Source organism: Parus major, chromosome 19 (assembly GCF_001522545.3).
Source record: "Parus major isolate Abel chromosome 19, Parus_major1.1, whole genome shotgun sequence".
Lineage (NCBI taxonomy): Eukaryota > Metazoa > Chordata > Aves > Passeriformes > Paridae > Parus > Parus major.
The window spans coordinates 9,123,449-9,149,390 of record NC_031787.1 but is presented as its reverse complement, the minus strand read 5'-3'; the positions used below and the strand labels follow the sequence as shown (position 1 = coordinate 9,149,390).

At 46.6% G+C, this 25,942-nt stretch overlaps 1 protein-coding gene across 6 annotated transcripts in view; it reads right to left on the bottom strand.

Annotated features, from left to right (window-relative positions):
• Positions 1-25,309, bottom strand: part of KSR1 (kinase suppressor of ras 1) — a 51,045-nt gene extending 25,736 nt beyond the window's left edge. For 4 of the 6 annotated variants that reach the window (XR_001524601.3, XM_015646915.3, XM_015646912.3 and 1 more), the window contains exon 1: positions 25,031-25,309. Coding sequence is in view for 4 of the 6 variants with exons in the window: in XM_015646915.3 (XP_015502401.1) it covers positions 25,031-25,255 (225 nt within the window). In the remaining 2 variants the exon portion in view is untranslated. Of the gene's footprint in view, positions 1-21,916; positions 23,368-25,030 lie in introns of those variants that run through there. The other 2 variants (XM_015646913.2, XM_015646916.3) reach the window with 2 other exon arrangements.
• Positions 25,310-25,942: the final 633 nt, after the last annotated feature.

The window sequence follows — 25,942 nt, the reverse complement described above, 5'->3', positions numbered from 1 at the left end:
AGCACCTAGGGACCGAGGCAAGACTGCACAGTGATTTTGGAACTGGTACAGCTAGCCCTGATGAGCCTGTGTGTAAAGCAGCAGCTCAGCTCTGCAGTCTGATTGTAATCTGTTGTTTTAGTGTAGGATCTCCCATCAGGCAAAATTTATTTTTCCTGGAAGAAGGATGAACTATCAGCACACTCTGTAAAGTTAGAGCCCCACGCTTCGTTATATGGAACACTAATTACAGGCAAATGCCCTAAAAGTAGCACATGATCCAGAATAAAGCAGGGAACTGCAGGCAATGGAGGTGTCAGAATCTGCTCCAAAAACCACAGTGGAAGGAGGGCTTAGCATCTATTTATACATGAAAAATCACAAATTAGGTAAAAGAAAGGATACAGAAAGTGTGTGCCCCACGTTATCCCATTCCAGTGTGCAGTGTCACGAGGACAGCACGCTGCTCAAGGCAGGACATTGCTGAGGTACAGCCACTGCTTTTGCACTCCTCACAGAAGCTCTCCTGGCCAACCTCAGAGTAACACCAGAAGCATCACATGAGTAAGAGAACAGAGCTGGGCTGCACTGCTGGCTCTGCCACTGACTTGATCTGTCTGATCAGGAGCAAATGCACTCATCCCTCCCCTTCTCCCTGCACGCAGCTCTGCCTGCTCATCCTGCAGGAACCCCCAGGAGCAGGCACCGGCCTCAGCTGTTTTGGTACTGCTTAAAAAAATACCGCTTCAAGTATTTCCCCTTCCCAAGCATCATCCATAGCATAAACTCCTAAAGGACAGTGGAAGGGGCTCTGTGCAGCACGGATTTCAATGTCAACATTTTCTTCTTTGTTGGAATGTAACAAACTCTCCAAAATGGATAAGCACTCTGGCATCACAGGTCTGAGTGTCTCAGAGGGCCAAAGCTGGTTTTTCCCGGATAACTCCTTTGCATTTACTCCTCAAGTCCAAATTTGTTTTCCCCTAGTCCTATAAATAGTATATTTGCATTCTCTTCCCAGCCTACATGCACCACACTTCTCCCCTAGGATGAATTTCATTTTGTTTCCTGCCCAGACTTTTTACTAAACTACATGGTTTGGCTTTAATAGCTGAGCTGTTGCAAAACCCTTTTCTGAGAATATAATAAAATTTCTGGGTTCAGTGACGCACATAAAAACCCACAACCAGCACACAGGTCTCCAACCACAAACTAGACTGAGAGATAAAGCCAAGAGTAACTACTCACTGCCTGCTTGCTAAATGGCACGTCCTACTCATCACAAATGGCAAACCCCACACCAGAAGCAGCAATATTCCAACAGCCTTGAACTCACAGAGGTGGGAAAGGACAAGAACAGAGACAGGATATGGAGCAGCTGGAGCAAATCATTGATTCCTGGGCAGAGCCCTGCTGCTCTTCCTGGTGTAGCCAGGACAGCAGATCTCACTGCCCTGAGACGGGCATGTGCTGCCAGGTGCTCTCGGATGCATCTTCATCTCCTTAGAGCACCTTCAAAAGATCCCTTTACAACACAGATGAGAAGCAGGTCCAAGAAGTTTAGGAGAAAACTGCCAAGCTTGTACTTTTTTATTTATTTCTGCAAAATAAACAGCAGATCTCCTGAGATACAAGTCTGCCCATATCCATGACCTCCAGCCAACAGTTGGGACCTTAGAGGATGATAAACAAAAAGCAAATGCCAACAAGTTTTTCAGCTGCACTTCTGCAGACATGGCACAGGAAAGCATCTGTAAAATAAGATCACTGACATCGGGGTGCACCACAAGGAAGAGCTGGAAGAATTCTGTAGTCAAACTGCAGCCCAAGTATTTCTGGTTAACTGATGAGAAATCACATTCTAACTTCTTCAGTTCTTGACAGAGAATGTTAATAGCTATGGTGTCTAACCAGAGAAATCAAATTTCATGCATTTGGGGATCAACTCTCCCCCAGATTCTTGTTGATTGTTTTATTCATGTTTAGAAGAGTAGCACCTTGTTCCAGAGTCACTAAAAGGAATTAAACTTAGTGCTATTGCAGCTTCTGCACTTGGTCAAAACCCAGTCTGAATTCAATGCACTTGATTCCAAATAAACATGGAAACAGGAGCAAAGGCTGGAAGACTCCCTATTTTTCTGAAGCTTTCTGTGGCTTAGGCACATGTTTTTAATCTGCATATCTTGAAATACCCTATAAATGCAGCAAAAATAATAATTTTCAATTCACATAAAAAAAAAAAAAAAAAAAGGAAACCACAGCAAAGAATGGAAATTATAAATTAAACAACTTGGAGACAGGCAGAGGGACTCCGCTATACCAAAGTGCCAGCCAAGATTTCTTCAGAATATCAACAGTTGGAGACCAAGTTTGATTCAATCATACGTTTCACAACCAAATGCCATGTTTTCACACTTTCACAAAACTTATAATCTGCTCAGTGAAGCCGGCAACTTTTCTTGTTGACTTGAAACATATGCAATGTTTAGAAGAGGAGTTTTGCAATACCCAAAACAAACAACTGTCATGATTTAATCAACAAATCAAGCACATGGTCAAAAGCAGATCCTATTGCTCCTGTGCCTGGAGATGGAATCTCAGGGAGCCTGGCAGCACTGGAGGAGACAATAAATATGAGCTTACACCGAAACTTCCAAGGCTAAAACCAAGTCCTGCCCTGCAATTTACCCAGCTGGCAGCTAAGACTTTAAAAGGATCAGAGCAATGTATGGCCCAGATCTTGCATGTGGTTAAGAGAAATGCAAATCATCTATCTTGCCTCAGACAAGAATTAATCTGGAAGGAACTCCGCTATTAACCTCCTGCCAAGAACCAGCCCAGAGGGCAGGGAGCACTCTCTGAAGCACCCCAGCAGCTCCTGGTGCAGCAGGACATTGTACTGGGCAGATTAGGATCAGAGTATGAGGGAGGTTCTGCATTTCTGCCTCCTGAAACAGAAGACAAAACTTCTGAACTGGAGTTTATCTGCACAGGGTACTGGGGAAAGTCAGATGAGTCATCTGAAGGCATCCAGTGAAAGTGGATTCACTTCACACCTTCAGCTGACTCTCATCTATTTTCTCCAGGCCATTATATACAAAACCCTGTATCAGACCAAAAAAAAACTTCTAGGCCACCTGAGCACTGCAGAGAACATAAAAAGATCAGAATTGGACTTGCCAAATTTGTCTCTGAAGTCAGGCTGGGCAACCATGTGAGAAACTGATAAAGATCTCACCAGCTACTGGGAGATCAGCAGCATGTGAGGATACTTCAGGGCACTTTCTCAAAGCCATCCAGTTTAAAGTGAAAAAAGGGTGCAGTGGGGTTGATCCATGCAAGGGAAAATCCTAGGATATCCCTGTTATACAGCACACAGATATCTGGGTCAGAGCCTGGGCTCTGAGAGCTCATAAAGCCCCTGTGCAGGTGCTCACACATGGAACCAACCCCTCCTCATGCGAGGCACTCACCACGGGGTCAGTGCCTGCTCTGCCTCAGGGTCTATCTCAGAAACCTCAAAAGCAGCCCTGCCCCTTGGGTTTTGGAGAGAGGAGCTACCGTGGCCCCAGATCCCACACTAACCCTGTGGGAATGCCTAATTGCAAACACCGAAGAAGAGGTAGAAGCGCTGGCTGGGTTCTCCAGCTGGGACTGAAATGCAGCTGAGCATGTCCTGAGCAGAACCTTCTCCCAAAAGCAGGAATCGAGGCAAACTCAGGTGTGATCAGAGTGCTGTTGAGCCTGAATGCTGGTGTGGGGCCAGAGGGGTCTCCAAGGAATACACCAAGACAAGTGTCCAAGGAATCACTGCACAGAAATAGTGCCAAGGTTTTCCCAGTGTGCCTGGGAGGCAGGAGCAGGCAGATGGGGATCACAGGACACAGCTCTAGGCCCAGCTCTGCCAGGGATGTGCAGGCACAGGACAGGCCTTTGTGCTGTGCAGCCACACATCCAAACCACTTCTGCTCCAGTGTGAAGGTCTGCAGGGCCCTTCAGCTGACAACAACCCAACCGTGTGTGCAGCTCTGCCCACAGAGCACTGAGCTGCTCCTTTGTGAACTCAAGCTCTCAGCAGCTGACTCATCTGAATGCCCCCAGCTATCTGGATGGTTATCAGCATCTGATCACAGCATCACCAGCACCAACTGCAGCCTCAGAAATTCTCATTTCCCACTGTGTTCAGAGAGCTCCTCATTGTGCCTGTAGGTATAAAGATACCTTACAACATTGTGAAGTGTTCCCTTTCCAGTACAGGGAGAATTGAACCACTGCCTGGTTTTGACTGGTATAGAACCAAATCTGCTTGCTTAAACTGAGAGAGTGGGTCTGTACCCTTTTCACATGGCATATGCTCAATTTGCAGTGAAATCTGATCCAAACCTGTTCACAGAACACTTCGTTCAGCCACTGAGAAAAACCATCCTTCCCATCTGTGTTTCCATTAGGAACAGTCACATAAAGCAGGATTCAGCTGGAGAGTCTCAATCTCACAAACTTCCAAACTACCTTGAGATCAGCATGAAATTCAAACAGCTCTTTCCAAGGCAAGCACAGGATCTGCACAGGAGCAAAACTCACAACCCAAAGTAAGAGGAAGAGAAGCAAAACACTTCATTTCAAGGAATTATTTGGATCCTGAAAAATTAGGTCACTCAGTTTGTGACCCACATGGCTTTGGCCTCAAAACCAACAGAACTGAAGCTACTAAAGGATGATATTGTGACCTGTACTTTCACCAGCCACACATAATAAAATAGGTATCAGACAAAATATTATAAAGAAATATCTGGCAACAAAGTAATTTTGCTTTATTTGAGGTGGCACCTGTGAGAAAAAAGAGGTTCACTTACACGTCAGACTCTGACCTGCAGCCTGTGGAATTCACATTCTCTACTTGAACCCAGCTGACTCATTCAGCAAGAAGCTTGGCAGTGAGCAGGACACCTGCCCAGAATGTGAGGCCTGGTTTCTGTTTCTTTAGCTGTGCTGAAGTGGTAGCCAGAGTTCTTGCTCACTTGGGTGCATTTCCTATCCACCTCTGCCACTGATCACACAGGTGCAGCCACAGGCACCAGGTCTGTAGGTGACTGCTGTGCTGGGCTACACGCACAATGCCTTGAACAAGACTGGCTGCAGAAAAGTGCCACCAACACCTCAGGAACTTCCACTCAAAGGACTCCATGCAGTAGCAACTTGTTAAAAATAAGAAAAAAGAGGAAGAAGGATTAAAAATAACCTGCACAAAGTGGAGGACCAGCTCTGAAAAGGGAGCATGAAAGCTCCCTCAGCGCTCTGCTCTAACCAGCGGATTCTGGGAAGCAGAAGGATGCCAGGGATGGAACAAGCCCCCGGGTGGCAGTCCCACCACAGAGCCCTGGTGCCAGCCCTGCTGCTCCTGCAAGACCCAGCTGTGCCACTGAGGGACTTTGGGCTCCTAACAGAAAAGGAAATCGTTTCTCAATGCATTGCTAAACAAACTCTGCAAAACAGGACTCAGCACAAGCCAGAAGGAAAATGTGTAGGCAAGGTGTGCTGGGGGGAGAAGCCTTAGGAGAAACTGGTAAATACAAGCACAGAGAGGTAGAGGGGTAGGGAGAGATGGAACACCAGATGGATGGATTTTCCTTTGAACCCTCAGTCATGCCTGAGGCTGACACAATAGCCACTGCCCAAACACTACAGTATGTTATTTCTGCTTTGTCAAATGATGCTGACAGCATCATTTCTGGGTCACTTGGAGGCCACATACCACTCCTTTTCTTCTCCCCTCTTCTCTTTTTCACAATCTGAGTGACTGAGGCTGTAAACACTCAGTTGAGGCCTTCCCAGCTAAGAGTGTGAGGATAAAACTGCACAAATCAAGTAGTTCCCTGAGCCTCATAACATAATTGTCTTCAAAGATTTCATCTCAGCGAGGCATCCAAGCCAAATGCAGCTACAGGAACAGTCCTCTGCTTAAAGATCAGAGATTTCACACCCACTGAACACTAAAAATGAAAGCCCTCCCCCTTCCTTTGCAACCCGAGGACACACAAGTGTAACAGAATGACTGAGAGCATTCTGCAAGACTAAGAACTGTACTTGCCATTTGCTGAGCACAGCCCTGCTGCTGCCACATCAGATCTGCAGCTCTGCTCCTCTCAGCTCACAACTCTTCAGCACCCAGCGAGCTTCTTCACCTCAGCCACGCTTCACCAGGCTTAGTACAGCAACCTCCCCCTGCCTCAAGCCTCTCCTGAAGGGTATTGTTACTTCACACTGCCCTACAGACCTGTTCAGGCTCCCCATCCCTCATGGAGTTGGTGCATGGCCATTGAGCAGGCTGATGGATTTACCCTGCTGTGAAGAATACCACAGTATTCCCAAAGTACTGCAGGTAAACAAGTACCTGTCCAACTCTAAAGTCCTACGGAGGCAAATGCAGCCCCAACATAACACGAATACTCTGCCTCTAGAATTATTCAGTATCTTGGCAAATCCACTGGATCTCTCATTCCATTAAGACAACAATTACCCCCACCTCAGTGGGCTTTCCAGCAACTGCAGCAGAAGGCAGCAAGTGACAGGGAATAAGGCTCAGAATCTGAAAAGGAAGCACCAGGCCATGCTCTGAGCATGAGTTGTGTAACAGCCCATGGATCTCTCTGTAAAATTCAAAACTTAAAGTACCTTTAAAGAGAATATCCTCCATAGTTTTTATGATGGCACTAATCATTCTCACACATATCTGAATGAGCTCTCAGGTGTATTTGACTGATGGTGCAGGAAGTGGAAATAAAGACACCAACAAGCTGTGCATGTGTAAACTTAGAGCCCAAATAAAGGCGAGTTTACAGCAGACAATATAAAGCCAGACATTTCCTTCAGCAAGGTCAGGAAGAGAATGACTCATTTTAGGTCCCCATCATATTCCTGCACTTCCCTTTCTTCACTGCAAGCCTCATTCTGCAGGTCCTGAGCATCCTGAGCTGGCACAGACAGTGATCTCCAAGGGGAACATCTTGGATAAGGCCTGAACACTCCTCAGGCCAGAAATGAGAGGTGCTGGAAGGAACCAAGCTCCTTCAATGAAGCATTTTACTGCCCAGAATGCTGTCCCTAATCCCAAAGGCTTTTTCCATTTTTCTTCCCCTTGCTTTTCCAATCATCTCCCTTTTGTCTTACACAGGTTTTTTTTGTAGCCTCAGTAAAATACAAGCACAAACCTCCAGTCTCTACCATTCCCTCACTTAATGGCTGGGGAATGAGACAGATTAGCAGCTTGTTCTCAGGCTTATTAGCAGACCAAGGGAAGGAAACAAAACACAACAAAATCAAATCCTCTGCTTGTTTGTCTCAATTATTTGAACACTTCAAGAGTTCCACCTTCCCCTGCTCCGTGGCACACAATTCCCCAGATTGCTGCCGGGCTGGGCTTTGGGGAAGAGGTTTACACAGAAAAGTGTTAAATCTCTGTAGGAGTAGGTTGCAGGTCTTGAGCTGAAGATGTTCTATCTCTGCACCCTGGGAAATCTCAGCTAAGAAACTGTATTCTCTGAAATGCTCCCAATTATTGGCTTTCTGCTAGAAAGAACTGAGCCACTTTGGCAAGAACTGGGGTCACATTTCTTTTTTCACAGACACTGAGTGAGAAAGCTGCCGTGGCTCACTGCTCACATTTTATTTTTAAAAAAATCTCCTTGGGGCTCTCACTTATTGGTTCGCATTTGCCTGTAAAAATCATGAGGGGTTTCTATTATTAGTTAAATACAAATACAGGATTTAGAGTACAGACACCTGAACCCAGATTCCCAACCCTTTAAAGTACATGTCTTCATTCTTTTCTCTTAAAAAAACCATGGTTTTTAGGTCACCTAAACCATGTTGTGCCCACTTAAAAAGTAGAGGAAAATACAGCTGCTGACCCAGTAATAGTTGTATGAGGAAAAATACAGAGGGGACTGATAAGCAGCAGTTGGCCACCCACCAGACAGTCCTGCAACAGCTCCTTGGCATCATACAGCAGCCTGGAAAGATTTCAATCAGCACTTGAAAAAAGATCACAAATACAAAGATAACAAGCTTCAAGCTCAGCATCTTTCAGGCAGGTACAATATCCATTACTTTTGTGAGCTTCCACAGAAGCTTCACACACCACATTTGTTTCTGTACCTGAGCAGAACGGGAGGTTAGGGGTTAGGGCTGGTTTTCCTTAGGTTTTGTTCATTCAAGTGAAGTGTATTGTGACAGTTGGCTAAAACCAAGTTTCTCATTTTCAAAGCATTCTATGGAAGCAAATTAAAGTTCTCAAAACATATTCTTCTAATAAAAATCTGCATTAAATGTACAATGGAAGAAAATGTGCCAGTTCAAGATCAGAGTTTAAGCATTGTGCTTGTGTGTCCAAAAATTATTTTATGCAGAATTTGTGAAAAATCTGAGCCTGACTTTTTGGCTCCAGTTGCGAGTTGGAAAAGGGCCTTTAGAGTAGCAAAGTTCTCACAATTGCCATCACTTCCAGAATTCAGAAAAATTTCCAGAGCATTGGTCTCTAAGAAACATTTCTAAAAGGTGATTTATACACTTGTATGCTTTCATTCCATTTTCCTCTTTTTGCTTTTCATGCTCTTCAGGCTCTTTAGGAAATGTTCTTCAGAAAACTTCTTCATAACCCCTTTGCATTCCTTGTGCTGAGTTACATCCCTTTTGTCTTAAAGTATCTCCCTGGATTATGTGCTGGAGAGAAGCTGAGCAGGCTGAGGGTTCAGGGTTTCAACTGCCCTTGCTCAGACCAGAGGAGGGACTCACTGTGCTGAGCCACATCGACCAGAAACACACAAAACCCGAACTGCTGAGGAGAAAAGAAAAAGCCATTGTAACAGCCTGTGTGCTAGTCTGTCATGGAAATACTCTCCTCCCAAGGAGCAGGGGAAACACAAAGGGATTCTGTGTTGTACTTCTCTGCCTGCCAGCGGACAGCTCTGAGTGCTGGATACAAATTCATGCCACAAGAGCTGAGATTTTTCACTGCAGCCAAGCAACTCGGCATCGTTATACAAAGATCACTCATGGGTTTGTCCGACTACTTTCATTTACAGTACTTCACTTTGATCTCTCCAAAAGGAACATGGATAAGTCAGGCATTACTGAAAATCCTGGATCCTGAGGATGCTGTAGAAAGATGCAATGCCACACGTGTACAGTGGAAAACTCTAAATGCCAAGTAATTCTTTCTAACACTCCTCCAGAATACCAAAGCCAGAAACACAGCAAAGGCCTGTAAATGGCTAGGGGATCCAGCAGAGCTGCAGACAGCTTCTTACCTGTCTCACAGGCATAAAGTCAGTGCCCACACTCAGCTTTCCTGATACTTGGCTTGTTCAAAAATAGGGCACATGAGCTGTCCTTCCACAGCTCAGTCACTCTGAGGATTTCCACAAATGCAAAACTTACAGTGCTCAGCCATCATAGGATGATAAACAAAATACCAGGATTCCATAAGTATCAGCAATCTTGCTTTAGAATCAGCTTCTGAATCCAAAAATGTCTTGAACAAAAAGAAGGAAAAAACCTTTCTACCTCCATCCTTCCTTCATAGATATTCTTATTTCTCTTTTGTGTTTTGACAAAGGAAATTTATAAATTCAACTAGACGGTTTACAGTATAATCTTTAAAGTGCAAATAATCAGCAGCAGATTATTATTATTATTAGCTTTCCAGCTGTAATCTCATTCAAAGAGCACTGAAGTTATCTGAAACTTCCAGATGCCCTGATTTCCCTGAATGTTGGACGAGGTCCTGCCCGTGCTGCCTGCTCTCCTAGAAGTACAGCTGGGCCTTGTGCTGGGTTAGGTTACAGGCATTTGGGAGCTCAACAGAAGCAGTCTGGCTGCCCAGGCTCTGGAGCCCATTTCCACAGCCTGCCTGCAAAGCCCCTGCATGTCCAGTCTTGCCTCCTCAGCACAGCCACTGCCAATCATTTTCTTCAGCTGAAAAGAGAAAGGGAGAGGACTGAGCACAGTCACCCAGAAATAGGAAGCTGTAGCATTACTCACTACCTTGAGGACTTGCCTGCTCTTCCTTTTCAATTACTCAGCAGATGTTCTTAAATCAGTTACTCGGTTTCTACATGCACCTGCCAAACCCCAATTTCACAGGACACGCATCCACCCACTGAACTCAGCGAGGCACATCCTGCTCCCCTCCAGCAGCGAGGAGGAAGCTGGCACTTGGAGCGGCCTCGCTGCCTGCAACTGCAGAGCTGCCGCCCGCTCGCTGCTCAGCACAGCCTGCAGTCTATGGGAGGATGCCTCCATGGCCGAGCTGCTTCTGAGGGCTGCTTCAATAAAAAAGGGCAAATCTACCCCCATGAAGGAAAATGCTGTTGCCAAAAATGCCACAGTTCTTAGAAATTCCATACACTATGTACCCCGTGCCAAGGCTCCATGTTCTGCTCTCGTGATGAGAAGCAGGAAGGGGAGTTTGCCTCAAGTATTAATACAGAGGTGGGGGCTTCTGTCTTGTCTGGGGTATTTTGGCTTCTTGCAGAGAAAACAGAGTAAGGACACGGCTGAAAAAAACATGCAATAAAAAAAAGTCAACTGTAGGAAATTGCTTAACTGGAATGTGGCAACTTGCCACATTCTCTCTCTTTTAAAACAGCAAAACAGCTTTATTTTAACAAGCTGCTATGAGATTGTATTTTGGGATTGTCAGGAAGAACAAAATACACTAAACCCCACTCTGTTCAAAATGCTTTGAACCTATAACACAAGATTTTAAGAGGGAAAAAGAAAAGCTTTGGTATGTTCTGCCATGGAATGGGATCATAGACTCTCAGTTTGCTCACCAATTATCAAGAATGCTCCCAAAGTACTGTGTACAGGCACTGAGACACGAAATACAGGACTGGAAACATTGTGAGTGTAACTGAGATTCTGCTGCCAAGTTAATCGTGTCCCCCACATCTCAGCTCTAGGGGAGACTCTTAAAACAATTAAAAAGTGAAATGGTCTCAGTGGACTGTATGAGATTTATCTTCCCTCCAGAACTGGCAATGGCATTTGTCAGTGAGTTGCCTCCAGGGTCAGTTGTCTTTCCTTCTCAGCAAACAAACATTCTCACCAGCACCTGTCCAAAGCCTCCTCTCTCTGCAGTTCCACATCCATTGGTGAGCTTTCCTGCTCTCTCAAAATCTGAAACATCACAGTCCCAGACAAGGCTCTGTGCAGATGCTTTCTGAAAGCCCAGGACCATCCCAGTGATGGATGGAGTCAGTATAACTGCAGTGAGAATGAAGGGTTGCTTGAAGAAGTTTGCGTTAAATGTGGAATGAGGAGAAAGGCTGTGAGACAGAAGATGGTGCTGCAGAAAGTTTTTATTTATGGCCTTTTCCCTGATTTTGTTTTGAAGTTACTGGGATAAGCTGTGTATTCTACTCTGATCTAAAGCTGCTGGTCAGATACTGGGTGTCTTTGACTGCTCAGTGAGGTTTTGTACTGGGTCTAGCTCTTCCTTCCTACTCCCCTTCAACTCTGCAGGGCCACAGGCAGAGCAAGAGAGGCAACAGGAAGAGCAGGAGTGTAGGAGTCACCTCTACAGAGACAGAGCAGGATGTGACCTCTGCTCCCTAAAGAGGGAACAAATGGTCAGATCCTCATATCCTAGCTGGTCTCTCCCTGAAGGAAAGGTTATAGCAAGGACCAAGTGAAGCTGTTAATCTTGAGTTAGAAACTAAATTTAATTATATCAGTGGCACTTTGTAGGAGGAACTTAATTATTAACTGCAAAGAAGTCAAATTATTGACTATTCAGATGGATTCTTGCTAAACTAAGCTTAAACACTCTAGAACTTGATGGAACTTAAATTCTGCCAAACTTCTATCTCAATAAGTGCTGCTCCTACCTGAAAGCATCCAGCTCCTGCAGCCCTGCTTGGGTAGGACAGAGTGTCTGGAAACCTGTGTGACCTGTTTGTCCAGCCCAGAGGCTCCCCTTCCCCAATGGCTCTGCAGCTCTACTGCACTCTGAATTTAACAGCCTTTGACCCCAGTTTTCTCCATGAGCTGCCTGATCCCCATTACCCAGGGCAGCACAAATTCCAGCTGGAACGGGCAATGACAGCCAGCCACCACAAGTTAGTCTCATCTCCACGTACAGATATTGAGCTGTGCCAAGTGTCGTGTCAGCCTCAAATCCTAACAGAAGGCAGGATTATCATGCAGCAAAGTACAGTTGAGGGAGGCTTTACTGTTGCTAACTTGGCGCTCCCACCCTGGCTATAGTTACATATGGATTGCTGCTCCTGGGTCTGCACAAACACCAGGCATGGTTCTCCAACACTCCAAGTTCATACTCTGAGAGTAATGATTCACCTAGTTCAGCCCCTTTAATCTCCAGTTTCTCTAAGAGACCGCAGCAACAACTTCTGAACGTGCCTGCCTTCAAAGCTATCCTAGATCCTGTCTGTGAAGGGCTTCTGTAGGGTCCTAGATAATGAGAAAAATGGCATTGCAGTTAAGATGACCAGCTCAAGAGACAAAAACAGGGAGCTTCCACTGCTGCTTTACAGCTTAGTCCTCCATGTATATCTTTTTCTACTGAAAGGGACCTTACTTAGTCCAGTATGGATGAGTGCTGAGCCAGCTTCTTGCAGTGCTTCAGCTCCCGCTTGCTCTTCCTGTTTAGCTGAAACCCTTGTGTACGAAGCTAAGTAAAACTGACCTAGAGGTTGTTTATGCTTTCAAAGGGTATATGATCTGTGCTGGAAATGAGTACCTCGATCCAGCCTGACTCCCTACTACAATAATAACTGGAAATGAACTCTGGACCATCAGTTCCCAACCACTCTGTTAGATCACGTGGCACAAGGAATATCCCACCCTGGGGGAGGGGAAGGCTCCCAGTGACACGGAGCAGCACTTTCTGCTGCAAAGAGTCTCCCAGCAGCTGCACAAGGCTTGGGACCAGGGATGATCCATATGGAACCAACAAACAGCAATGGCAGACAGAGAGAGGAAAACACCTGTGGGCTCCACAGCAGCTGAAAGGAGAGGGACCACTATAAAGCCAACTACTATACAGTGTCACCTGAATGTGAACCTTGAGACTCGCAGGTAACCTGTCAGGTGTGTGCTCCAGATATCCAACCCAGATAAGCAATGCTAAGGCTCCCTTTGTCTCCCAGCCAGACCATCTGCAGCAGCAATGTAAGAATTACAGTGCAATAAAGGTGCAGTTAATTCTCTTTTTGTCCCAACTTCCACACTGTCCTGTCCCAAACACTAAATAAAATCAGGACTAGAAGCACTTTCTCTGAAATGTGTCTGTCCCTGCTGCTTGCGAAGAGAAGTTAGAAAAGCTTCTCATGAACAGGCCGACTGCTTTCAGTTCCTCTCAGTGAGACTGTAACGTCCTCAGCTTTCACTTGCCAACATTAAAAACTCCCTCCTTGTCTTTGGTCATTCTAGAGAACGAGGAAGGATCAAAGCATGGGTTGAGCGTAGGCAGTCGTCCCTCTTATTGCAGGGGGAACTGCAGAGTACACAACTTCTCACCCCATTGTCCCTTCTGAAGAGCCTGTGAAGCATGCTGACACATCCAGAATTTCAACACAATTAAATTGTAAATTAGTTTTGTCCTTGACAAAAGGCTCATGACACACAATGATCTCCAACGAGATACAATGACCTGCTAAATTCTCTATTGGTCTCTTGGGGGTTTCCAGGACCTCCCTGTACATCATTCCCTGAAGTTAAACAACTGCACTTACCCACTGAAAAGAACGCATGGATTGGGCAATGGTAGGGGTCCCTTTCCTACATACAGTTCTTTATTGCCAGCTGTACTAGTAGTTCACTGTCAGCCCCAGGAAAAGGTCCAAGCAAATTAAAAATTCAGAGAAGGTGCTTAAGAGTAATTGGACTTTAAAGCATTCCTGTAATCATTTCAGTGGCAAGGATTTCAGAGATAGGTGTGAGCAAATTAAATCTTCATACAAACACTGAATGTTATTTAGACTGTGGATAGCAGCACTTGCACGTTACATATGAGACCATCATATAATACATTTCTTGCAACATACATGGTTCAACAGGGAGAAGAACAATTAGGTGTCAGTTCTGGATGCTAAGAGATAGCTGAACAGTTATTGCTGTAAACTTCCAGGTGTATTTGGGTGTATGGCAGCCTCATGCTGGGGATGCCTCATGCAGAATGGGAGCTGAACTGGCAAAAGAGCAATGTTGCTGATACATGCATTCAACAAGATGGAAAAAAAAGGTTATTTTCTAACTGTAGAATTTCTACCAATTTAAGAGTCAGGTGAAATAAGGCAGAGAAAGAACTCTTCTGTATTCTAAAAATACCCACTTTCTCAGTTACTTATCCTTTGCTATAGGAGTGTTGTTTTCCACTCCCTTGCTTATTCAAAACACACTTTAACATCAGACCAAGTCTGAAGACAGTACAACAGTACTTGTGTTTAAATAGCTGGAGCTTCAAGTGGGGGTCAAGGCCATGCTGTTTAAGGTATTCAGCCTTGAAAGGCACTTATAAAAGAACTGAGCCAGCAGAGACTAGAGCTAAATTCAGCTCTTACCCTAGTTTTAAACTGCTTCAACTTCTTTGTTTTCAGTACAGTCACATTCAGTTGCTACTCCTGCTGTAAAGGAAAGTGGGATCACATAACCCCACATCCATCTGATGTCAACTGGACAACCCCAAGGAACTTAAGTGGGGTCCCTCAGGCAAAGCTAGCTCTACTCTTTACTACAGATGTCACCTACATGATACCTTTAGCAGACTAAGTGTTCCATCAAGTGATACGGCTGTAAATAATTCACCAGCAGCCCCATAACACTTGATTAAAACCTACTGAAAGAAGATCTAATTAAATTGTCTTTTAAAGAACAGACATGATATGACGTCTGTTTGAAGGGCAGATGGCAAGCAGAAGCTCATTGGAACATGAGAAAATAATTTAGAGGACAGTACTTGGTAGCCAGTACTATAAACTTTGCAAGGCCATTGGCTTTAAAGCTGGGTATCTGCTGTGCTGTGAAATATATGTCTTATAGATTAAATAATATCTGGACAATACATTATAGGAATGTAACAGCTACCCTGCTGCAAAAGATGTGCTTTGAGATAAAGCAACACATCTCACAGCAGATTTTTCCATGTCTTTCAACCTCTGAGGAAGAGCTTAATTTCATACCTCAAATATAAGAGATATGAGCATAAAACTAACATCAGAGACTTAAGTATAAATCTAAAGTAGCCCCAAAGTTCAAATGCGCTACTACCCAGTTCAAAGTTATGCATGAAAATAAGAACTTACTGAAGAAAATACAGACTTTTGTCCTCTGTATAATGAAGTCCATCCCAGTTGGGGGAAGAGAATCTACTGCTCAGAGACAGGCTTTCAAAGTAATTAAACGTGATCCTGCTGCAGCTACCTGAGATCAAAGCAAAGCTGTGCCATGGTACCCACCCCGACCTCCCAGAAGATAGTCTGTTTGCAGTCAATCAGTCATCTTAGAGGAAAAGCTCTCAAAATCATTTTTCCCAAAGAAATGAGTGTTTCTTACTGATAAATTTCAAAATCCCTCATGCATCAGGGTGGGTCTCCAACTTCCCCCATGTTCTGTCTCCCAGAGTTCAAGGTTAGATAAATCTTAGAGCCACAGCTACTTGCATGATGAAGCTGAAGGCTCAGCACTCAGAAGAACTCTAAAGAATTCTAGCAATGCAGAGACTTGCAGAGCTCACTGAAGCTGTTCCCACACCACTGAGGCTCTGTCAGGGAAGCTGACAGACCATGCTGCTAACCCACCCTGTAAAACACAGCCTGAATGTAGAGACTTTATTCTTTTCAGTATAAAGGGGCCATGCCTGCAGTGGCAGAGACCTCACACCAGGCTCCGCATGTCAGGAATACAGGAAGACCGAAAGGGCTGAGCCAGCCTATTTATGTGGAGGATCCACGAGGAGTGAAAGGGAGAGGCAGGGATCAGACCATGCGTTTCCTCACGTGTTTCCCCTTCCCCCCACACCTTAGTTTTACAGCTGCAGGAAAGATCAAGCCAGAAGTGTGAAAATTGCTGAGTCAGGCCATGTCTGTGGGGCCTTGGAGAGGCTGTCACAGCGCTGGGGCCAGAGGACAAACCCTTGTGCTGAGGCAGAGCTGAGCAGCTGGAGAGACACTGCAGCGCGGGGACAGGCAGGACACAGCCACTGCAGGCACAGGCAGGAGGCCCTGGGCAGCAGGGACATCATGGAGCCCAGCCTTGGAAAGACGAAGGACCAGAAGTATTTTGCATTAAGAGAACTGGAAGAGGATGCAGGTTAAGCCTAGCAGGATTTAGCTAGTCCTGGCTAAGTTAGCACAAGGAAGAAGGTCAGAAACAAGCATGGATGTCTCTGTAAGCTCCCCTGCAGGCTCAGAACTCTTCTGGTGTACAGCAGTAGTCTCTAACAGTGAGAAACATGTCCTGTTTTGGCATAACAGTTCAGAAGGACACTGAAAAGTCTGTTAATAAAATGCTAGAGGCAGGATCTGCCCCTTCATTAGAAGAGCAGCAGAACTGACTGAAGAGAGGAACTGCAAGGAACCCTCAGACACTCCTGGAGACTCCAGCTCAGAGCAGGGCTGCACCACCACTGCATCTGCTGCCAGCACACTCCCTGCCCACTGCACTGACTGCAGGGCTGCCACTGCCTTCAGTTTGAAATCTTATGTTGCCAGGTGTCCATTGACTGCAGAGCTCTTCACCTCAAACTCCAAACTGGTTATTCTTGGCAACTGAGACAATTTGAACAGCATGGTAGAAAAAAATAAGGAAAGAAAAGATCAGTGGAACTGGAACCTGCCTTGGCAGCACAATGGTGGTGTAGATTTAGTTTCCACAAGAATTAAACACTAAACATTAATGTTACCCTAGCAGAAGTATTTGGCTAGCTCTCGCTACGTTAGCTTCCCCTCCAGTTACAGACTGGCAGGTCAGAACCGATAAGGCCCAGTCAGTTAGAGGTAAATAGGTAATTGCTGCTGCAGAGGTGCATTCGGCATCACTACAGAAAACAACTCCCAAAGCAGGATTGCATTTCCTACAAAAGCAGTCTCAGCACAAACCCAGCCAGTGTTTCAGTTCAATAGCTAAAGACCCAGATCACAGTAGCATTTCTTTCTCTATCCAAACATTAGTTTCCAAAGTCTCCCTCCAAACAGATTCCACTCTAGTCCCTAGGCATGACTGCAAAAAGGCTCAGGAGTTTAGGCTGCATGGAGAGACATCCCACAGAAACTCTGCCTTGTTATACCCACACAAAATGCTACCAATAAAGCAGTGCTCAAATCAGGCCTTTAGCAGTCAGCCAGTGGTTCTACAAATATTACACCTGACCCACAAAGCAAGACCAAACCAGTTTCAACACACATAATACCCTGTCTGAATACGAATGGGACTGACAAGCCCTTTGAGATCTACTCTGGGGTTTCTCTCAGCTTAGCTGTGTGAACAAATGCTAAGAGTCTTTGGTGCTTGTGCTCACATTGGCTCTTCCAGAGCTACTCCAGACGCACTTGTGTTTCACAGGAAAAAGGGAAAAAAACCTGAAACCTTTCTTCTTTCAAAGGGAGAAGGCTGAAGGCCTATGCAGAACTCCCCAAACAGATCAGTCTCCTTAGAACAATACCTGTGGATTTTAGTCAATTGTTTCCTTAAAACACAGGAAGATAGGCAAGGGCATAGCTTCTAGAATTCACTAAAATAAGGGGAAAAAACACTGCATCTGATCTGCACTCAGAGTTTTATACTACTAGCTGATGCTGGCGTGAGCCACTCAGATCTGTCTCTAAAGAAATTATGGGAAATTAATGTTAGAAGACTTCGTAAATGTTTTACTCTGTGGAAAGTTTCAGTTTTGCTCATAAAGACAAAAGGTCTGAAGTGTTTTGCTTGGCAGATAGCAGTTTTTAAGGAGACATCTAAAAAAGTGAGAAAGCTTTGAAAAACAAGATCTCCCTACTTCAGCTTATTTCAGAGGAGCTACATAACTGTATTAAAGCAGGATTTAGTCCTGTAGATTACTCTAGAAATAAAAGGGAAAACTGCTCTGGAAGAAGAAAAATGTTGATAGAAAGTTGGTAAGAACCAGGTGTGGAGAGGTTCTCCAAGAGCACTGCAGGCAGCATGAGGGGCATGGACACACGTCTCCCCATGATTGCACTTACTGACAAGCCCATCACCTCCCCTAGCAATGTATTTTAGTGCTGATGGCCAAAAATCAATCTGTGGCTCTCAATCTGTAAAACCTACTAATTATTTATTCTCTTCAGTTTAGAAATAAAACTAATAATAATAATAATAGTAATAATAAACTGGAACCTGCAGTCCTCAACAATAACCCATACACAGCAACAATGAGGAGCTCAAGACTTCCTTTCCAAATTTAGATTGCTTCAAACAGAAGTGAAAGTTCTTTGATAAATCAACAAACACACATTTTAGAAGCATATAAGGAGAGCAGAACTGGGAAAGAAGGTGCTAAACTCATTGCAAAAAGGTTCTGAAGCTTTCCAAGGCCCCAGCCCCGAGGCTCCTGGCTGCATGCTCAACACTGGGGTCAATGACCTGTTCTGGCAGAATCAGATCAGACCAGATCAGAGCCTGGATCTGCTGCATCCCAGCAGCATTCCTCAGTGCCATGTTAATTACTGCTCTAAAGAGAGCTCACAGCCTCTGCTATTAGAGCTCTTCCACGTGGGGTAACTACTAATCATCCTATCAGGGGCACTGCATAACTCCAACCAAAACGTGATTCCTTACTCTGCTGCTTAAGTGTCCTGTGATCCTTCCCAGCTTCCCCAAGATGCACACAGAACCAACTGGATGTTCTCACTAGGCATAAAAGGAATGAGAGACCTGGTCTCTGCTCACTTTAGAATACATACAGAAGTGACAAATGTATTTTACCTTTAAAGACAGATTTTGAACAGTCTTGAGCTCAGGTGTGTAAGTCAAATGAGATTTGGATCTTCCATCTGCCTCCAGCCCCAAGACCTCAGAGTTCAGCCTCCTGTGCTGCACTTCGAGCCAGATAAACACCAGACACCTATGATCAACCTGGGCTGTGATTCCCTCAAACCCCAAGAGCAAAGCCTAAGTTTTGAGTTTCCACCTCAGGAATGCCCCAGGGTTCATTTTAAACAGGTTGTGCAAAAAGCAGGGAGCTGAGCACAGAACAGGTGACTGTCACCTAGCACAGGTGCAAGTGAACGCCACAGCTGCACTAGTGATTGCCTCATGTCCTTGGAGGTGTGCAGTAGGAGCACAGCTGGCTGGGACACGCCTCTGGGATTCGTATGTGGCACAGGAGCTCTGTGCAGCTCTGGCTTTAGTCAAAAGGCCTCTGACTACCTGTAAACTCTGGTGTTTCCCAGTTGTCCTCCTACAAGGCAAGGCAGACTTTATCTAGTTTAACTGTCCTAGATTGCAGGGGCTATGCTGATGAGGACTGGCTGCCAAGCCAGAATGCCAAACTGTTTCCTAATCATGTATTAGTTTGACTAGGTGCACACTCCCACCAAGAAGCAGGAATGCCCACCACACTTCCATGCACAACTGCTCACAAGGCATGTCTTGGAAGAACTCCCCATTTCTTTTGGAGCAGCCGTGTTTCCAGATTCAGAGAGCTTCTGTTCCCCGGATTTGCCTGCTGTGGCAACTCTGTGCTGCTGGTAGTGTTGACTGTGTGGGATTGCTCCACAGGAGTGAGAAATGAGCAGGGAGGGAAGTCTGAGAGCTGGCTGAGTCAGAATCATCCATACATCACTCTGTGCCTTTCACCACAGCAGTAATCCAGCCAACACATTCTTCAAGCCCCCTAATAGTGGGAGATAGACAGGCTTGCTTTCAGCATCATTTTCCTTTTATTAAGAAAAAAACCAAAACAAATCCCTCTAAGCCGAAAATAAGGGTAAGAAGTATTAATCTTAAAGGAAAGGTGAGGGTTTATCCTTAAGCATCTGACAGATTACACTGTCTTAGTTGAAATTATTATTGTAACAGACACTATTCCCTAAATAATCTGGTATGTCACGTGACTTCTTTGTTAAAGAGTTCCTATTTATGACCAAAGCAGGTGATAAATTTGTGTACCCCATGCTGACTCATTGCTGTACATCTGTCTCTAGCATGCAGCTGGAACGCTGATCGGGGCTTTCCTTGGGTAAAATGCAATTCACAGCACTGGAACTGGACTAGAAGCCCAAGGTCTGTGCAGGTGGGATCTGGGCAAGCTTGGTCACAGTCAGGAGTTCAGCTGGACACAGCTGGGGCTCAGCTTGGCTGCCTCCCTGATGAGATCAGTTCTGTGCATGCACAAAAGGTTAGAAGTGGTATGCAGAGACTGAGGCTTGTGTGGCACCACAGGCTGTGGGTTCCTGTTGCTGTGTGCAGGCACAGACAGACAGAGGTGCCAGCCAGGCTCTGCTGGGCTCCTGCACTGCAGCTTCAGGGCTGCGGGAGGATGAGCAGGAGTAATGGTGTTACCAGGATCCAGGGACCACACAGGCAGCCTTAGAAAGGCAAAGGCAGCACAGAGCCTTACTTTAACACTTCCTTTCTTGCTTCCCAGTCAGTGCACCATGAAACAAGGCAAGAAGTACACAGAGCTTGACAGAAAAGTGAAGAGCCCCTTGTCCTGTCTTCATATTGATGAAAACCTGCTCACCAGAGCTTGTCCTGGGAGCTCAGGTAAGTGAAAACACTGCTGCTGAGTTTTTGTGTCAATATGTATATAAATTGAATGGTAGGAGATGTGCTAAATTCCATTATGATGTGGAAATTCTGATCATAACTGTCACAATGGAAAGATTATGTCTGCAGACTAGATAATAATATATGGTCTTCCCTTCTGCCAAGTCAAACAGAATCTCTGTTGAAGACTATCTTGTACAAGGAGTGCACAAATTTAAGAAAGGAGAAAGAGTCCTACAAAAACAAAAGACATTTTAAGAAAAACAAATGTGCTGCATATATGCAAAAAGATGAAGTAAGAGACTTTCTTCTTCTCTTACATAAGATCTGCTGGGAAAGGAAGTCTCTTCAGCTGAACAAAGCTCATAAACATGTGGCTACAGGTTGCAGTTTGGCCTGAAAAATTCACTACTCCCACTACTTCCAATTTGCAAACATAGTTGTCCTTCCCTTATGCATACATGCCCAACTTCCAATCTGCAAGTGTGGACTATTATCATCCCTCTTCCTCTTCTCTCATGCCTCCCCCCATTTTCAAAGCATTTGTTTCTGTTCAGAGATTGCTTGGTAAGATAAGCCTTTTCTAGACAAATTGCCAAATGAATTGAGATAATGCCAAAGCAAGTTCAAACAGATTTAATCCACAGGTACCATTCAGCCACTGTGAACGACTGATTTGTGGAGAGTAGACTGACTTATTTGTGAGTCCAGCCCAGCTGGAGTCAGACTTTCTGGGCTCTGTTGCTGAAGGTGCTGAATAGAAGACATTCCTGAGGAAGATCTTCATACACAGGGCCAGGAGTGTCTCTATCACACACCTAGTCTGGCCAGAGAGCCAGGAGGACAGTTTTCCCAAAGAGCAGGCAGAAATCAGAATGTGTGCTACTGCCTCACCCCGACACTCCCACCATAACCAGTTTGGAGGCAGCTGCCATGCCAGAGCCCCTGCAGTCAACTCTTCTGAGGCAAGAACCCAGATAGAAAGAAAATACATCTGCAGTCTAAATCCACTCTAGGTCTCACAGCTCAGCCTTCCTGTCTCATCTTTGCTGCAGTCAGAACTGGGGGGCGCTGGGGAAAGGTGTCCCACGTGGTCTGCGGATTCCCACAGCTCACCAAGCCAGCTGTTTCCAGCTAAAAAACCCACAGGAACCTTTCCTGTTGCCAGTACCTGTGACTGTGTTCTGCTCACCTCCAACAGGCTGGTTTGAGCTGCAGTTGGAAGTTGGATGTTCTTCACCACAGATGTCTAGTCCAATCAGCAGTTCTCCAGCCAGGGAAATGAATCCAGAAAGATACTGCCTTCACAAAGAAATACAGCTAAAAATAATACGCTTCTAACTTTGCAAAACCAATTTGAGTCATACAAGGGATTAGTGTAAGGACAGAGGTAAAGACTGACAGAGCTATTTCTTTCGAAGGATGCTTGGAAAAACACTAAACGCTCACTACATGGCAGACATTTTTTGTGTCTTACATATGGGATAAAATTACCATTATTTTCCATTTCAGTTTTGTAGTCAACTTGAGAAGTGAGTAAACCTGCTAGGACAGAACTGAAAGCACAGACCAGCACTGGGTAAAAAGAAAAACACTCAAGCACTTATTGGGCAGAACATATAAAACTTTAAAAAACCCAAACTAGACCTTGTGGCATCTAAGAACCCAGTCTGCTAATAACCAAACTAACAGAACCTACCTTCCACTACAGGGAAACTCCCTGCCCTTCTAAGAAATGGCCTTCCTATCCTGAAACAGGGTCAGCTCATATAACACATTACACTCAACACATCCTTTGCAAGCAATTCCCACAGCACTTTCTTTCCTCTCCTTCCTGTATCTCAGTTTTCCCTGAACTCTTCTGAGCCACCATGAATGCTTATCTGTACCTGCCAAGGTCCAGTTTGAAATCCTTATCTACTACGTGCTTTATTTTGAGAACACCTTACAAGCAAGAGGAATGAGGAAGGACTTAAAGCATTGCAGTAAATGGGGAGGGAGCTAAGTGTGAGCCCAAGTGCCCTTGGTTAGGTTTGTGTTCTTGACGTGGCAACAACATCTCACTACACAGTTTACCAGTTATATGAATGGAACTAAGTTTTCACAATTCTTTTTCCTCTGAAGTCTTTGCACAGAAGAAAAGCCCTGTGAGAGTTCAGCCCCAGCCTAGATGAGCTCCCATTTTAGGACAGATGTATAGTACAGATGTGGCTCACAGTACTGCCAGTACCACCAGTAGCTACTAATCATGACCCACAGAGCCATTTGGTGACTCATGGAGGCCACCAGAGAAGCACAGCAAGCCCTGGAGATCTCTGAGCAACTGCCTGCACCAGCAGTACCCAGCTCCCTGCAGGACCAGAGCTCATGTCTGTGCTGGCATGACCCCACAGGCAGAGTCACACAGCCACAGTGGCACTGCTGGCACAGGAATCAGGGCATGGGAACTCCACCTGGTACCTGAGACAGCTCTGGGCCCACATCCCTCAGGGGGAAGCAATTACAGCTTGGGGAAGCAAACACAGACCCTGAGCTCCTGCTGTCTGGCTCTGTGACCACAGTCAAGCACCAGACTCGGGCTATGCCTGACATATTTTGGTGCAGGCTACCCAACAGTGCAAAGAACATGGAGTCTGTGCCCATGCCCACAGCTCCATGTGTGGGCAGAGATCCAGCACTTGGTTGAATTCCCAGAGAAATCACATACTGGACTGTACATCAAAGAGATTTTCTTCTGAACATAAATTTTATGATCACCAGTGAACGTGGCACAGCATTTAAAAAGATAAATGCTGAAGAGGATTGTATGCATACACTCAACAACTATCACTAGAAACAGCTTTTGTTGCCCTAAGAAGAGCCTCAAGATCATAAAAGGCCTTTATACTTTGTGAATAAAGGTTTTCTTTTAGAACAGGTCCACTAGCAAAATAGTGATGATCATTTTCCAAAATGATGCAAATTGACATTGTTTGGGCATCAAGAAGGCCCTTGGCAGAGCTGCCAAAAGGCTATACAAATATTGTTTCATAGAGAATAGCTTTTTGAATGCTATTTGGAGGTGACAGGAGGAAGAACAGCGCTATAAATTTGGGTGGGAAAAAGAACCAATCAAAACAAAACACTCCACAAAATAAACCATCCAAATAAACAAAACCACAAAAAAATGTCAAAGAATAAAGGAAGAATGATAGATTTTCACAAGGCTGTGCCAAAAGCTACCTACCACCTATTGTTTCACAGTTTTCTTCCCAACCTTCATTTCTCACGTGATTGATTTTTTAGCATGTAGGTTTATTACAGTCAGTGTTGTGATGATCCTTTCTTCCTAAAAAAGCCCAAAGCTCTATCCAGCTCCACAGTCTCCAGGATCAGGTAGAGAAGAGGAGCATTAGCATTTACATCAAACTTGAATCAAAGAAGGGGACAGGAGGGGATTGCTTGCTTAGAGTAAAACTACCTGCACAGAAGGTAAAAGGAAATGTTATTAATTAAGTATCTAAAGGCCAGATGAACTAAGGAAAAATACATCTATTTTCCCTTTCTAAATACTTATACAGCCTTTTGTACAGATCCAGCTCTTCTTCGAGAGCATCACAGCAGCGCATGTTTTGTGCTTGAAGAATTTCATATAATCTTTCTAAACAGCAGAACATCTCTCCAGCACCGTCCATGATGCTGTTTGAGCCACAGCAACAGAGAGAAAAGGAGGAGCAGATTAGATCAGTGAAACGGAGCCAGGGATAGAGAGACAGGCCTGGAGCAGAGGGCAGGAACCATCAGGAGCAAACACCAAGGACCTGAGGCAAAGGGGAGTTTTCCCAGTTCGCCAGGACAGCGGTATGGGGACACACCTCCTGCCAGGGAGCCTCGAGTCACCTTTGCTCCGCGCCTCACATCGCATCCCGCTCCACAGGGACACTGGAGCCCGGCACAGGCCCCGGGCGCGGCAGGGCGGCCGAGCACGGCATCACGGAGCTCCCGCGCACACCCGCGCGACAGCCCGGGGCTGCCCCGCACCTGTCCGCGCTCCGCCGGCACCGTGCTCCGCTCCGCGGCTTCCCCGGGCGGGGGCCCCGCGCCGGGAGCGCCGAGCCCACTGACAGCTCCAAGGCAGGGCCGGGGCGCCGCTGCCCCCGCCAACAGCGCTCGGCCCGCGGGAGAAGGAGCGGGCACGGCGCGGCCCCGGTGCCGAGGGGACGGGGCGGCGGGCAGCGGCAGGCCCCGGCCGCGGCCCCGGCCGTGCGGGGCAGAGGCGGCAGCGCGGCCCTGCTGCGGCGCCCGCGGCTGCCAGCTCGTGCTGTACCTCCAGCGTGCGGATCTCCTGCTGCGTGAGGTCGTTGGACGCGGCGCACTTGGTGCGGAGCCCGCGCAGGTTGGAGAGTGAGATGTCGATGAGGTCCTGCAGCAGCCCGCACTGCTGCAGCGTGCTCCGCACGGCCGGCAAGCCCCGCGGCCCCGCGGCCTCGCCGCCGCTCCGCTCCTTCCTCTCCAGCATGCCGGCGGCTCGCAGGGCAGCCGCTCTATCCATCCCTCGGCATCAGGGAGGCCGGGAGGCGAGGCGGCGGCGGGGGAGCGGCGGAGGGAGGGAGGAAAGGAGGGAAGGAGGCGGGCAAGCGGGAAGCGGCCCCGCCCGGCCCGGCCCGGCCCGCCCCGCCGCGCTCGCCGGGCAATCACCGCGCGGTACATGCGCGGCCGTGGAGCTCCGTAAGTGGGGCCGCTCCGCCCCTGCCGCCGCCCTCAGCGCCCGCCGGCGCCGCGGGGTGCTCCGTTCTGCGTGTCCCTCGCCACTCATTTCCCGCCTCACCCCTCATCGAGTTTCTCACCCGTCAGCGTGTCCCTCACCCCTCATCGAGTTTCTCACCCGTCAGTGTGTCCCTCACCCGTCAGTGTGTCCCTCACCCCTCATCGAGTTTCTCACCCGTCAGTGTGTCCCTCACCCGTCAGTGTGTCCCTCACCCCTCATCGAGTCTCTCATCCCTCAGTGCCCGCCTCGGCCCCTCAGTTCCCGCTTTGCTGATTCCCTCTCCTCTCTCTGCGCCCGCCGCAGCCCCTCAGCCTCCCCTCAGCCTCCCCTCAGCCTCCCCTCAGCCTCCCCTCAGCCTCCCCTCAGCCTCCCCTCAGCCTCCCCTCAGCCTCCCCTCAGCCATGTCAGGGCTCGCAGCTCGCCCCGAGGAAGGGGCTCGGCTCCGCTCCGTGCCCCTCGAGGAAGCAGGGC